The sequence below is a fragment of the Macaca nemestrina genome, chromosome 2 (genome assembly GCF_043159975.1).
Source record: "Macaca nemestrina isolate mMacNem1 chromosome 2, mMacNem.hap1, whole genome shotgun sequence".
Lineage (NCBI taxonomy): Eukaryota > Metazoa > Chordata > Mammalia > Primates > Cercopithecidae > Macaca > Macaca nemestrina.
The window spans coordinates 160,071,852-160,088,088 of NC_092126.1; the positions used below are offsets into that span (position 1 = coordinate 160,071,852).

A 16,237-nucleotide genomic window follows, 5' to 3' on the forward strand; every position below is an offset into this window, starting at 1 on the left:
GTTTTCTGTGATCCACATTAAGGGAGGACTGGAGTCTATTAGGAATGCAGGTGAAACATATAAAACCTAGATAATATGAAAACCTTTTCTTCAGTCCCCACTATTCAGGAAGTGAGATCTGATGTCACGATCAAGCGGGGAAATGTTTAGTAGCTCATAGTACTCAGGGCAGGGGAAAGGGAATCAGGCTGAGGGCTGTAAAGGATGGAGAGCAGGCCAAGGCTCTCAACCCCTCCCCTCCCCTTTGGTTTTCATCTGGGGAGACTCAGGCCCTCAAATTAAAATTGAAATACAGTTAATCAAAAAAAAATTAAGACATAAAATGTGAGATGCTTTCAGTCTTCTAACTCTAGGAGATAGAGAACAGCCTAAAGGATGCAGCTCTTTAAATGTGTGTGAGTCCTATGTACATTCTGCTTCTGCAGCAAGGCCGGTTTTAAGCTCATGTGTGATTTGGGGCCACCCCAAAGACCTAGTCCTGAAAGAGTCCACTCTGGGCCCTTCTGCCATGGATAAGTTGTTGGCTGTGCCAGGCTAGCCCAACCCTTTACAAAGGAAAACTAGCAGCCCACCTGCCTTCCCTCCAGCTCTCTGTGCTATGCTTCTTACTTGGAGTGAGCAGAGGTCCAGGAATTCAGAGTGTAATTCATATGTGGAGTTTTGTAATCCTTTAGTGGTCAAGTTTAGGAGGCAGTGTTGAGCAATGGAAAGAAAGTCAAATGGTCTTGGATTGAATTTTAGCTCTACTAATTTCTAACTATGGAGAAATTAACCTTCCTAAGCCTTACTTCCTTTTCTGTGCCTTGGAGTTCATGGCTGCCCCACAGTGTGGTATAAGGATAAGCACAGCTAGTAGCAAATAGCACCCAGAAAGTGGTAGCTTCATCATTATTTGAACTGGCCTTTGCATCCTTAGAGCTACTTATAAAGGGAAATCTGCAAGACAGAAAGATTCCTCATCTGACTTTCAATTTGGTGATCAGGCCCAAGAAACATTCAGGATCCCCCAAGAGAATGAGTGCCTTGATGAGAGCTATGCCTTCATCAGGGCCTTACATGATGGAAATGAACTGTGGTCTGAGCCCCTGGAAGCCTCTCTGAAGCCAGCTCTGACACTTGCCCACCTCCAGAGGGCAGGTCATGAGGCTTGGTGCAGAGCAGGGGAGACATGGTACCTGCCCTCTGAGAACTTCTTCTCCAGTGGAAGACCACAGACCTGTCCTGTAGAGATTTAATGTGAGCCATATATAGAAACTTTTTTTTTCTTTTTTTTGAGACAAGGTGTCGCTCTGTTGCTCAGACTAGAGTGCAGTGGTGTAATCTCAGCTCACTGCAGCCTCGACCTCCTGGGCTCAAGCGATCCTCCCACTTCAGGCTCCCAAGTAGCTGGGACTACAGGCATGTACCACCACACTGGGCTAATTTATGTGTATGTATGTATGTATGTATTTATTTATTTATTTTTCCGAGACAGAGTCTTGCTGCGTCATCCAGGCTGGAGAGCTGTGACACGATTGACACAATCTTGGCTCACTTCAACCTCTGCCTCCTGGGTTCAAGCAATTCTTCTGTGTTAGCCTCCCAAGTAGCTGGGATTACAGGTGTGTGCTATCACGCCTGGCTATTTTTGTACTTTTAGTAGAGATGGGGCCTCACCAGGTTGGCCAAGCTGGTCTTGAACTCTCCTGACCTTGTGATCCGCCTGCCTCAGCCTCCCAAAGTGCTGGGGTTACAGGTGTGAGCCACCGTGCCAGGCCTTATGTATTTATTTTTTTAAAGATGGGTTTTCACCGTATTGCCCAGTGTTGTGTAATCTTAAGTTTACTAGTAGCCACATGTTCAGATATCAGGTAAAACTCATTTTAATAAAATACTTTATTTAACCTATTAAATCCAAAATATTACCATTTCAATGTATAATCAATATAAAAATTGTTAATGAGATATCTTGCATTCTTCAACATCTGGGATGTATTTTACACTTATAGTGCACCTCACGTCAGACCAGCTATAATGGCAAGTGCTTAGTAGCCACAAGTGGCTAACAGCTACTGTTTTGAACAGCGCAGTTCTAGAAGCTGCCACCTGAATAGGAATAAACAAGGTTTACACAGAACAAAAGGAGAAAGCCACATGGATGAACAGGTGTTGATATGGTTTGGATGTTTGTTCCCTCCAAGTCTCTTGTTGAAATGTGATTCCCAAGGTTGGAGGTGGGGCCTGGTGGGAGGTGATTAGATCATGGGGGTGGATCCCCCATGAATGGCTTAATACCATCCCCTTGGTGATGAGTGAGTTCTCGCTCAGTTAGTTCACGTGAGATCTGGTTGTTTAAAAGAGTCTGGGACCTCTCCGTTCTCTGTCTTTCTCCCTCTCTTGTCATCTGACATTTCTGCTCCTGCTTCACTTTCCTCCATGATTGTAAGCTTCCCAAGGCCCTCACCAAGAGCAGATGTTGGTGCCATGCTTCTTGTACAGCCTGCAGAACCAAGAGCCAAATAAACCTCTTGTCTATGTAAATTACCCAGCCTCAGGTATTTCTTTGTAACAATGTGAGAACAGAATAACAGGTGGTGAGTAGTCCTGGGGTCATCACACATCCACACAGTGAGCCTTGGACATGATGTAGAGTGAGTGCCCAAATGGTGGGTGTGCCCCAGCCCCAGTGGTCTCAGTCTGAGAAGGCCTTTGACACTTCAAGGACCAGAGAGTCACTGCAGGTAATAAAGGGTTAACTTTAAGGACATAAGCTCAGGAGCCCAGGGAAAGCCAAACTGGCAGCCCCCAGAGGAGATCCAGACCTCAGATGGATCACCCACCTTACAGGATTGGTTAGTGCAAATGCATGTGCACAGAAATCACCTGGCGAATCTGGTTGAAATGCAGATGCTGATTCCACAGGTCTGGAGCAGAGCCTGGGAGTCTGTACTTCCAGCCTCTAGTTGATAACATGCTGCTGGTCCACAGACCACTCTTGGAGTAGCAAGGAGGGATTTAATTACATATGTGATATATTCCACCTAGTACAGTGATTCTCAAACTTCAGCATGCATCAGAATCACCTGGAGGGCTGCTGAAAACTGACTGGGCTGGAGCCATCTGCCTGGGTCTCCCCTCCCAGATGGTCCAAGCACACCTCCCCTGTGCCCCCAGCCTCCTCTCAGTGCCAGAGCTCCTGCTATCTTAACCCGCATGAAACCACTGCGGTGCAGACCAAGGCTCTGACTATGTAAGAGACAGAGCCAGCCAGCGGGTCACCTAGACTGTGACAGCAGAAGGGACAATGACCCCCTGTCCCGAGCTTTAAGGGAGAAGAGTAGCCCTGATGACCACTAATGCAGCTCTGGAGGTGCCACTGACACCAGGATTCTTGGGCCACCTTGAATTCGTAGGAAATGCCCCTGTGCCATCTTTTGTTGCCACTGCCCTTTTTCAGGGACAGATCTCAGATTCCTTTTATCTTCACGTTGGTGAAGTTTTAAGTCCATGTCTATACTGGCTGAGTTTAAAATTATTGTGTTCCTCCTGCATGTTTGTCATGGCTCTTCTTATTTCTTTTGACTGTCTTCCTTTATGTAACTTTTCTACCCATCTGAAGGACCTACAATTATATTTCCCATTTATGTTCCTTATAAATGCTTTTCAGCCTCTGAAACTCCCCAGTGACTCTTCATTTTCTAGGGGTATATGCCGTATTTTTAAAAATCTAGACAGAATCTTAAAATACTCTGAGTTTTTGTCCTTTTCTGACTCATTAGAGTTAACAATATAAATGTGATAGAGAGGAATATTATTTTTTTTTTGCCCCACCAGGCTCTTTGCTGTAAAATAGTCACGTGTTCGAAACTGCCTTGGCAGAAGCAGCCTTACTCATGTAGTGTACAAGAGTTAGCTGGAAAGTTACTTGGTCTCATTCTTTTATATATATATACACACACACACACACACACACACACACACACACACACACACACACACATATATGGAGTCTCACTCTGTCGCCCAGGCTGGAGTGTAGTGGTGCGATCTTGGCTTGGCATGATCTCGGCTCACCACTACCTCCGCCTCTGGGGTTCAAGTGATTCTCCTGCCTCAGCCTCCTGAGTAGCTGGAATTACAGGTGCACGTGCCACCACGCCCAGCTAATTTTTGTATTTTTAGTAGAGACGGGGTTTCACCATGTTGATCAGGCTGGTCTTGAACTCCTGACCTCTTGATCCACCCACCTCAGCCTCCCAAAGTGCTGGGATTACAGGTGTGAGCCACCATGCCCAGCCTCATTCTGTTCTTGAAGGATGACTTCCAAATTTCCTTAGGTGGACTCTTTCCTCCTTTAGCTTCACCATCCACTTTGCCTTTGCCTCTTTTTCCCTCTAAAATATGCATGGGTTGCCCTTGCTGGCCCAACTTAGATTTTTGCCACTGAGGCTGCCTCCTTCTTTTTCCATCTCGTATTCCTCCACCTCCTTCTCCCATCTCCACCCTGGCCCTTTGTGGATTTAGGCTTTTCCCAGTTGCTTATAGTTCTAGCCTCTTCTTCATTCCTCAGATTTTATTGAACATTGTGCTGGGATATAAAGAACAATAAAGCTCAAACTCCTAGCCTCAAGAAGTCCTCCTGCCTCAGCCTCCTGAGAAGTTGTGACTACAGGCACATACCACCATGCCTGGCTTCACAGTTCTTTATACTTGAACTTATTTGTGTTTAAATTGTAAATAAAGCTGGGCATAGTGGCTCACGCCTCTAATCCCAGCACTTTGGGAAGCCAAAGTGGGCAGATCACTTGAGGTTAGAAATTTGAGACCAACCTGACCAACATGGTGAAACCCCATCTCTACTAAAAATATAAAAATTAGCCATATATGGTGGCGGGTGCCTATAATCCCAGATAGGAGGCTGAGGCAGGAGAATCACTTGAGCCCGGCATGGGGAGGCTGCAGTGAGCCGAGATCATACCACTGCACTCCAGCCTGGGCGACAGAATGAGACTCCATCTCAAAAATATATAAAAAATAAAAATAAATAAATAAATTGTAAATCGGTATTTTAAATGTTTTTCTTCTCCACTAGAACTGTAAGCTCCATGAAGGCAAGACATGTCTCTTTTTATCAGTTACTGAATCCCCAGGGTAAGGAAACTAGCACAGGGCCTGAGCCATGATAGGTCTGCCCTGTAGAAAGAGCTCAGTAAATATTTGTTGACTGCCTTTGTATCTGCCTTTGGGACTTCATCCCCTGTACTAAGAAAGGGATTCAGTTCCTAGTATATATAAGCACTAGTCAGAGCTTCAACAAGCAGGCTGACATGTACAATAAAATCCAGAATAATATCTGAGCCTTAAAAGAAAGGCAGAGTGCTTCAAAGAGGAGAATCTCTGCAAAAATGTTACTCACATTGAGCAATTTCAGTGACCTTTAGTTTTGACTTTTTTCATTCCTTTTTGCTTCAATACCGAGTTTAATATTCAACCAGAAATTCTGGTTCTAGGCACTTCTCTAGAGGTTTTATTAAGCCACTGGCCCTAAACAGAGACAGTATCACCCTTTAGGGGGCACTTAGGAGATGGTGGTCCTTTTGGTTTCCCAGTAATTGGGAGAGTTGCCGGATTTAGGGGGCAAGCACTAGGGGTACAGGATGGGCTTCACGGCAAGAATATTTTCCCAGTTCCTCACAGTCCTACCAGAACAGACGCCACAAATATATAAATCGGTGGTTCCTTAGTCTTCAATAATACAAAAAAAAAAAAAAAAAAAGTCTTCAAGACATTGTAAAACAAGCCCAGTAACTGAAGAAATGGTCATCGTCTAGAGGGAAGATTAAAAGGAATGAAGCTATAGCTCCAAAATTATTGAAAAATTTACTCTGCACAAATTTTCTACTAAATGAAATATAACATTTCTATCTATATCTATAATTATCTCATATAATTGTATATATAGATAGTGCTGTTACTATACTATTGCCCTGAAAATGTGGACCAGAAGAGACTTAAAACTCTTAATATTAGAAGCAAATAGTATTAAGTTAATGGACATGCATAAAATGTAGGCATCTTATTGACTTTTATTGCCATCTCACATTTTTTAAAACTTTGGGGAACAGTAATAAATCTATATTGTAAAAAGATTGTGTATTGACATTATTTTTTAGAGATGACTGGTGTTTTCATCCTAACACATAGTCTCTTGTTATCACTGTTTCTTCGTCCAAACCATTCACTGAATGTATATTTCAAGGTAAGGTGGGATTTTACCTTGAAATCCTGTGATAACTTTTACTGTGATATCTTTTTTACTACTCAACCCCATATCATAAAACGGAGAACTGTTTTAACACCACATTGATACATTAATCATCTTTCTAAAAATGTTCTCTACTTCAGTGGTCTGTAACTTGTCTTGCTATGTTATCTTCTTTTAAAGTTATTTTCTTCTTTCTTTTTTATATAATACATCTTTTTAGTTGAGTATTCTAGTGTCCACTTGTAGACCTGTGCTCTTTCGCTTTCTTGTGCTACTTGTACAGTATGATTTTTCATCACTCACTTTTAGATCTAAACATACATTAGGAGTTAATGCAAGAATCAGCCATTTCATTGTCTTCTAACGTGCCTGAGCACTGACATATTGAAATGGTCATGCTTGAACAGTTGCATATTGAAATCCACATTTTTATAATTTACTTTCCCTCTATATCACTGTAATGCTTTAGTTAAGGCTTTACATTTATTTTCTTTTTGAAATTATCACATATGTGTATGTGTGATTAGAAGGGAATTTTGATCAGGGTGGCATGGGGGTATCAGTTAATATGTGTTATAAAAAGCAGATATTTGTTCTGATAGAGTGGAGAACCACTATTTTAATCCTCAAAAAACACTTTGAAGTTGGTTACAAGTAGGGTGACTGCTCCCCACTTTTCCTGCAACAGTCCTAGCTTTCTCCTGTTACCCTGGCATAATTATTAATTGCATCTCTCTCAGTGTTGAGAATCTGTGTTTGGATGATAAATTATATCGCCACACATTTTTAGAAGCATTTCGGCTCCTTTCAATTTTGATCACATTATTCACTTTTTGAGCAGTATGTTCTGACCCGATTCAGTCTTTCTGTATCACTTGACAAACAGAGCTAGGTCTACCTTATCCCTTCCACCACTGAACTTCCCAATCCTAAGACCTGCCAGCATTCTCTTTTACTTGTCTTTGAAAAATCTAAGATCAAATACCATCAGTGTCTTGTTCTCTCCTTTTTCTCAGCAACTTGCTTCTGTCCTCACCAATTCTCTTAACTCACTCTTCTATTTTTTGCATTTCTACTTTAATCCCCTTTCCACTTATTTTTCTACATAATCTTACTGTTCTGCCAGATTTTCATACTTTTACAAAATTAATTTTGCCTTATCTAACAATTTGCAACTTCAGATTTTTCCTATAAATAGACCCTGTTAGTAATTTTAGCCCAAATTCTTTAATATGAGTTAACAGAGATGTGAACTCTCTGTTAACTCATATTAAAATAAGCATCCATCAGTTCCATTTTTAGCTGACTGCTTTATGTGTTATGTTTTCATCATACCCTCTTACCCTGACATAGAAGTATCTCTCCCCAGCATTCTTTTGCTATTCTTTGGGGAAGTGGCATGTTTTTGCTTTTATTTTATTTTTTAAGGAACAAATGAATTTAAGCCTTTTGGATTAAGATGCTTAGCTCCCAAGACTTTTTAAAATGTTCAGTCTATTTTTTTTATTGTGGTAAAATATACATAACTAACATAAAATTTACCATTTTAACCATTTTAAAGTGTACAATTGTCATTAAGTGCATTCACAGTGTTGTACAGCCATCACTGCTGTCTCATTCCAGGACTTGTTTATTACCCCCGATGGAAACCCCATAACCGTTGAGCATTAATTCCCCATCCCCTCCTCCCCCAGCTCCTGGCAACTATGAACCACCATCTTTGTCTATGGATTTGCCTCTCCTGGATATTTCATATGAACAGAATCCTATAATGCATGGCCTTTTGGGTCTGAGCTCCTTCACTTAGCACACTTTTTCAATGTCCATCCATGTTGTACCACGTGTTAGTACTTCATTCCTTTTACAGCTGAATAATACTTCATTGTATGGATACACCACATTTTGTTTATCCATTTATCAGTTGATTAGTCTAATTTTTATGAAATCCTTATTCCCAGATGAAATGACTGATACAGTAGCGTGGGTAGTGCAATGGATGGTACACAGATATTTTGTGGTAAAATGTTAGAGCCTGGATAATGCTGTTGTATAGAGCATGTTTAGAAGGCCCTATCCATCCTCTATTTGGATGCCAGATTTTACTTTCTTCCTCCCTGCCCCTTTTTTTGCAACTAGATGATGTTTTTCATGTTTTGTTTCTTCTTTACCATTGTATTTATAGGTTTTAGAAAATACAGCTGAGTAAAATTACTCCGAGTCCCACCACCCCCAAAGTAATCAGTATTAATAACATGATACCTTTTCTTCTGGTCATTTTCCTGTCTTTGGGTATTTTAGTTTTACCTAATTATGATCACATTAAATAGGTAATTTTGTATGCTGCTTTTTCTGCACAAAATGTATTTATTTAACAAATATTTAAATACCTACAATGTGCTGGGATTTGTTCTGGATACCTCTGATGAGTGAATAAAAAGTTCCAGCGGGGATATGGGTTGGAGTCTTTAGCATACAGATGATATTTAAAGTTATGGGACTAAGACCTCCTGGGGGAAATTAGATGGAGCTGGGGAGAGGCCCAGGACTCAGCCCTAGGGTGCCCCAGCGTGCAGAGATTGAGCAGAGAAGGAAGTTGAGAGAAGATGGATAACCTGGTAAAAGCAGGAAAGTCTAGAAGAGAAAGCACTTTGAAGGGGAGTGGGACCTTGTGTCAAATGCTGCTGAGCTTCTGAGTGAGATGGAGACAGAGTGTCAACCATTGGGTTTGATGAGATTGTGGTTGGGATGGAGCCCAGTGGCGCAGAAAGGATCACAGCCCATGTGGAGTGTGCTGAGAAATGAATGAGATAGTATCCTAACATGTACCTGCACGTTTCAGATATTCTTCAACATAATTTAATGGCAGAATAAGACGTCTAATTGTACATTTTACATAACTACTTATTTTCTTCCTACTCACTGACATTTATGTTGCTTCTAACTTTCACTATTACAAACAAGATCAAAGCGAATACCTGTGTAAACTTTCTTTTCTAACTTGAGCGTTTTTTCCTTTGAATGGAGTCACAGAAATGGAGGTGCTGGCCCAAGAGCAGAGCATCATTAAAGCTTATGGTTTTTCCTCACCCAGATATTTCCAGAAGGACTGGACAGTTGGCTCTGCCTCCGGCAGCGTCTGAGGGTCCAGCATCTTGACTGTCAGTTGGGTCCTTTCAAAATAAATCTCTCCTTTTATCAATTTAGAAGTTACTTTTGAATAGAGAATGGAATGACAAAAACCAAAACACTTTAAAAAATGAAAGCTATACATAGCTCACTAAGTAATGTTAAACAGAAATGCCTGTATAGTAATCACCAGTTATATGGAGCCACAACTTAAATGTGATGCGAGTGTTTGTTATTAATCCCTTTTCACTAAGGTTCTGGTGGAACCTTAAACCAGGTGTGGCTGATGAAAATATTTAGCCATGATTTTTCTCCTCCACACCTGTGTTCTTACACAGTCCTATAAATGTGATCAAAGTTAAGGAAGTTTACCCTTTTGCAGTAAACACCTGCAAATTCCCCACAGCAACTGTCTGCTGATATCAGAGGATGACTCTACCCTCCCTGGGGCAGGGTTTTATAAACATCCCCAGCTTGTAGCAAAAGGAGAACAACTTTCAGGGTGATCATCATCTCAAAAACGACCTATTCCTCCCACCACACCCCTCAAAATAAAACTCCCACTACTTTAGAGTTATTTCGTGGTCACACTGTTAATCGTCCCTCCCAGCTGCAGGAGCTGGATGAAAGGAGCTGACCCCAGCTGCCTTGCTGGCTTTGCTATTTAATGGCTTCCTGCCTAGCATGGCAGCAGCTCACCCAGTATCAGCAGCACCCAGTAGGACAGCGCCTACTACAGCCGCATCATCTCACCTAGGACTGACTGGCAGTGCCCGGCATAGCAGCGCCTTGCCCAGGACTGACAGTGCTTAGTGTGGCAGCACTGCAGATACTGCAGGAGGTGCTGGCTCTGCTGTAGCTTATCTACAGTGATCTGTCCTGCTCCCTTTCAGCTACTTGCCAGGCCTTAAGTGGAAGAATGGAGTGTTGATTGTGTCAGTCAAGAACAGGTGTGGTAAGAGATAGGCGTGGACATCTCCCTCCCTCCCTTTCACTGAGAAAATGTTCTGGAGAGGTCCTGGATCACTCCAAATAATCCCCAAAATGGAAAGTAGAGCATGCCACCTAACAACTCAGCAGGGTGGTTGAGAGTTCTAGAATCTGGCAGACCTGGGTGAATTTCTGCGCTGTTTCTGACTCTATGACTATGTGTGGATGACTTAACTTCTCTGAATCTTATTTCCCTCATCTGTTTAACAAATAGGTTAATGTAGCTTCATAAAACTGTTGCAAGAAATTCACATGATAATGTATGTAAACACCTACCATAGTATCCATAGTGACACAGCCCATGCTCAATCAAGATTAATAATCACCATCACTATCCTACCCATCCCTGCTGTTGAATCTTTTTTACTTTCATTGCTCCAAGTCTGTGGCTCAGACCTGACTCATCAACCCTTTTTCTTGCAGGAAGTTTTGCAAAGCAACTTGGTCAACCTGTTGTTTCCAAAACTTTGGGGTAAGTCCTGGGTGTTCAAGACAGAGTAAGGGTTGGATCGCTTTCCTGCTGACTTGAGCAGGATAGGTCTGGGGAGTAAGTCTTCTTGGCTCTCCTAGGTTATAACAACCACAGTGCGGAGCCTAGTGCAATGAGATGTGTCATTTACGCAGCACCTCCTGACCTGGCTGCCTCTGTGATTGGCCCCTTTGACTGACCCAGCTGCTAAATGCTAAGGAAGTGGGAGAGGTGGCCAGAGTCTGCAGTGGACTCTAACAATCAAGGCAATAGTCAGAAGATTGAAATAAGCAAACCCAGAAGAGGCAGGTAACAGTAGCTGCTGTAATGGACAAGCCTCAAATCACAGTGGCTCAACCCAGGGAAAGTTTGTTTCTTACTCAAGGAAAGTTCAATTCAGATATCCTGGAACAGGTGGAGAACCTTCCACATTATCTTCCAAGAGCCCAGGCTTCTTCCATTTTGTAGCTTCATCTTCTGTGCCCTTGAGCCCATGCTGGGCCTTCTGCATCTCACCAGCAGAGTGGACGAGAGACTGCAGAGCCTCACAGGAGGTTCTTAGGAGTCGGCCCTGGAAGTGGCATACAGCTCTTCCGCTTATGGTTTCCTGGCCAAAATCCAGGCTTTCAGCCAGAGCTCAGTGAAATTCAGGCATACCTAACTGCAAGGCAGGCTAGTAAATGAAGTCTAGCTGCATGCCCAAGAGGTAGAGGAAATAGGTTTTGGTGCCACACATTTTTCTAGAGAGAGCATGAGAAAGTTTCTGAGGCATAAAACTGGGAAGGCTACACTTTGATGGCTTTTGACCTCAACTTAGTGCCTTTGGGTGAGGTGGAGAGAGGACGGTTGAATTGCTGCCTTGTCTGGGACTGGATTCTCTGCCAATTTCCTTACAGGGATAGAGTTTCAGCTTCAGCAGTGGAGACCCGTCCTAGCATCTGGGGGGAGTGCCCACCAAAGTTTGCTACCAAGCTGGGCCGAGTTGTGGTCAAAGAAGGACAGATGGGACGATTCTCCTGCAAGATCACTGGCCGGCCCCAACCGCAGGTCACCTGGCTCAAGGTGAGGTTTCTGTCTGCCCTGACCCTGATCCAGCCTGTATTAGTCTGTTCTCATGCTGCTAATAGACATACCCAAGACTGGGTAATTTATAAAGAGAAGAAGTTTAATGGACTCACAGTTCCACATGACTGGGGAGGCCTCACAATCACGGCAGAAGGCAAATGAGGAGCAAAGTCATGCCTTACATGGTGGCAGGCAAGAGAGCGTGTACAGAGGAACTCCTCTTTATAAAACCATCAGATCACGTGAGACTTATTCACTATCATGAGAACAGTACGGGGAAACCCGCCCCATGATTCAGTTGCCTCCCACTGGGTCCCTCCCACAACACATGGGAATTATGGGAGTGACATTTCAAGATGAGATTTGGGTGGGGACACAGCCAAACCATATCACAGCCTTAGGGACCCTGAAAATTCAGGGTTAGACCCTTCAACTAGTAGGAGTCTTTTGATTCTGTTCCTCCTGTTTCAGGTAGTTCTCAGGGGTTTTCTGTATGTTTGTTAGTGATGCATGTTCCTGCCCCCATTACAACTCTCCCTCTGGTACTCAGAACACAGTGTTCTGACAATTCTCACACTCACAAAATAACAGAAAACTTCTGAGTCAAGACAAGCCTGACAATCTCAAGAGAGTGGACTGTGAAGTTAGGGTACTAGGTGTCAAGCCACGGCTCCCTGGTTTATAAAGCCTGGGAAGCTGGATAAGTCATTTGATTTCTTGGAACCCTGGTTTCCTTATCTGTGAGACAGAAATAATACCATCTGCCTCAAAATATTGTCGGGAGGCTCCATGTGGAAGGGCTTTATAAATCATTCAGGGCTGAGGGAAGTGAAGCTTCAGTGGGAGAGGTGGGCGGGCAAGGGAGGCAGTGGCATGGGGTTGGGGATGGCTGTTAAACAGGGCAATGAGGATCCAAGGGGAACAGGTAGAGTCATGGCCAGGGGAATAGGTTTTTCGGGGATGGAATGCCTGGGTAAAAGTGGGTATTGACACCTTTTACCTGCTTCGTAATTCTCTTGAACTCCCCTAGGAAAAGACTAAAAGAAATAGGGAGCTAAGGAAAAACTGAAGTGAGGAATATGGGGTTTCCTACCTCAAACTCAGCCTCCTTTGAAACCGTTTCCAGGCATCTGCTCTAAGTGGGACAGAGCACCACACCACATCCATAGACCTCAAATCAGGGCCCCTGAACTGTTTCAAGTCGGCTCTCTGAGCACATTGACAGGGCCCACAGCAGAGGTGCTGCTGCACCGGCCCTGGAGTCTGTCCCGCCAGGATTGGCAGGAGGCAGGAGGACACAGCCAGAAGGGAAGCAGATTTGTATGACCAAGTTACCCCATTGCCATGCACAGGGAAATGTTCCACTGCAGCCGAGTGCCCGTGTGTCTATGTCTGAGAAGAACGGGATGCAGGTTCTGGAAATCCATGGAGTCAACCAAGATGACATGGGAGTGTACACGTGCCTGGTGGTGAACGGGTCAGGCAAGGCCTCGATGTCAGCTGAACTTTCCATCCAAGGTATCGACCAGTGGAGGGCTAGTGCAGAACAATCCCTGCCTGGTGCCACACCCTCCTAGAGGAGCTGCTTGTTCACTGCGCACCTGTGTGTGTATACACGTGGCCCCACTCACACACCCAGGCACTCCCCAGGGGCAGATCTTTTTTTTTTCTCTCTCTCTTCAGACAGAGTCTTGCTCTGTCGCCCAGGCTAGAGTGCAGTGACATGACCTCAGCTCACTGCAACCTCTGCCACCCAGGTTCAAGTGATTCTCCTGCCTCAGCATCCTGAGTAGCTGGGACTATAGGCATACGCCACCATGCCTGGCTAATTTTTGTATTTTTTGTAGAGACAGGGTTTTACCATGTTGGCCAGGCTGACCTCAAGTGATCTGCCTGCCTTGGCCTCCCAACGTGCTGGTATTACAGGCGTGAGCCACCCTGCCCGGCCGCCAGGGGCAGGCCTTTGACAAGAAGAAAGGGTGAGCAGGGGCAGCACAGACCTGGCCACGGGGAAGATGTCCTGTGCTTGGCTGCCACCTTCCCTTGTGTTCCCCTACTCTCCCCCTCCATGTCTTCAGTCCTTTCTTCTCACCCGGACTCGCTTTTGTATCTGTGATTGCCAACTGGAAGAATGAACGTTGCTAACATCTTGCCATCACCCCAAATTTAACCTGCCCAGAATTTACTCATAGTTTACTCTGTCCTTCAAGTCAGGCAATCCTTTGACTTGACACCCTCTACCAGGGTTCCCATGTTTCTTCACACCCAGACTGGACTTTCCAGCATCCTTTTGACCCCTGCCTCTTTCTCCTTGAGTCATCAGCCCTGTCAGTTCTTCCTTGGAAGTCTCATTGAACACGTCTCCTCCTTACACTTCCTTGGTTCCTGAGGAGGTCCAGGCTGGTCCTTCCAGGAGGTCAAGGAAGTCCAGGCTGAGGAGGGAGTGCGTGGATGGGGAAGGGGCTGCACGTCACTTTACTGGAGCAGGAACTCGGGGGTCAGGAAGGGAAGTGGCTTTCAGTCCTTCCTCCTTCTGTGTCCCCCTCTTTTCTTCTTATTTTTCTCTTCTGCATCTCCTTCTCAGAAACGATTCCTCCTTGCTCGTTACTTTTTTTGGCCCGGATATTTTTCACAATCTACAGAGAGAAATATATTTCACAGTACATTGCAACCCAAAACATGTATATGTAGGTAAGCAAGTTTCAGGAAACCATCCCGACTGTACTGTGCACAGTGCGTGCTGGTATTCTCTATTTCACTTGACATCATTAAAACAAGAAATCCTGTCCTGACCAGAGAACCTGACTTGGTGGCTCACTGCTGGATAAGGAGCTGCCATCAGACACCCAGAGAAATGTGTGCCTGCCCTGGCGTTGAGTTAAAAGCTGTTCCCTCCTGGTGGACTTCATGACAAAATATGGTGCCTGATATTTGTTTTAAAATACTCAAAAACAAACAAAAGAAAACAAAAATGGATAGATAAGACCCGCAAAATGTGATTATCTCCTTAGTCGTGGTGATGGCTGTCAGGGTTTGTTCTGTCTTTCTACTATTGTATGTTTTGAAATCTACCATGATAAAATTTGATAAAAAATATAGCAGGAAAAATATGTATTTTATGTTTTTTCTTTGGAGAACTGGGTAACATTAACAGTGTGCTTTTCTGTACAATGGTAGGCTACAGCGTTTGGGTTTGGAATTTTCAGTAGATGTTTGTACCTGGGTTGGTTTTTTTTCCTTCTGTTTAGTGAACAGAAATAGATTCCATGCCCTCAGGATATGGTAGCACCAGCCACTATTAAAAAGCCCAAAGGACAGCACCTGAAGCTTTGACAATGTTCTCCAGAGCTGGGGGGAACTCACAGGCCAAAGACGTTCAGCACCAGGGAAGCTGGAAGGAGCCAGCAGGGTGGGACCACGGTGATGGGGAAGTGTCTGGGGAGGGAAAGCTTGGTGCATACAGCATTCTACTAACAGTCTTTCCACCCTTCCCCCTTTTTCCAGGTTTGGACAGTGCCAATAGGTATGTCTAGGCTTTGTGACTTTTATATTTTCCATCTTGAAATGCCCTGCAAAGAAAGAAGGGATGTTATCGAGAAATGCCCTGAATTTCTGAATCATCTTATGGGACAGAAGAATTGGCCTTTTGGAGGGTGTTGTTTTATTTTGGGTGTTTTTTCTTGTTCTCCTAGTGTAATATGACACACAGGTTCTATCTCAGGTTGCTGTCAGTATTGAGACTGGAAAACTCTATCACCACCTTTCTCAGTATCTACACAGTCTTTTCTCTGGTTAGCGTCCTGAGGAAGAACTGCTCTGAGAAGGCCACCTTCCTCATTCCAGGGCGGACTCTGTTCCCTCATCCAGCCCAGATCCAGCAGGAGCCTCTTTCCTGTGTGTGAGGCTCGGTGCTAGATGCTTGGGTGTGCAGGGGTGGGCGTAGAGGAGGGCTTCGGCAGAGCTACACGAATGCTCGTTACCAACTGGGATGTGTCTGTGAGGAAGGACAACAGGAAGGCACTGATTAGAATAGAGGGGCCAGGAAGCCGTTTTGGAGCTTGGTATTTGAGCTCAGACCTGTGCAAAGGAATGTTAACTGGTGAAGACAAGCTCAGGGAGTGTGCTCCGAAAAGCAGGGATAGTGTGTACAAGCTGTGAACCAAGAGGTGAGCCCATGGGGACCCAGAAGGATGCCAGTGTGGCCACAGCCTGGTGAGTGATGGGACGGTGTCTGTACGATCAGGAGCAGCCAGAGCTGGCATTCCTGTGGGCCCTCTTGTGGGGCTCAGTTTCATTCTTAATGTAGTGGAAAAGCTGTTGGAAAATTCTCGGGCTTGAAATGA

General features: G+C 44.3%; 1 protein-coding gene across 6 annotated transcripts in view; it reads left to right on the forward strand.

Annotated features, from left to right (window-relative positions):
• LOC105470265 (myosin light chain kinase) overlaps window positions 1-16,237 on the forward strand; it is a 272,694-nt gene that overhangs the window by 136,395 nt on the left and 120,062 nt on the right. For all 6 annotated transcript variants that reach the window (XM_071092340.1, XM_011722063.2, XM_011722065.3 and 3 more), the window contains 4 exons: window positions 10,784-10,832; window positions 11,726-11,891; window positions 13,247-13,412; window positions 15,399-15,417. In XM_071092340.1, the coding sequence (XP_070948441.1) occupies window positions 10,784-10,832; window positions 11,726-11,891; window positions 13,247-13,412; window positions 15,399-15,417 (400 nt within the window). The remainder of the gene's footprint in view (window positions 1-10,783; window positions 10,833-11,725; window positions 11,892-13,246; window positions 13,413-15,398; window positions 15,418-16,237) is intronic.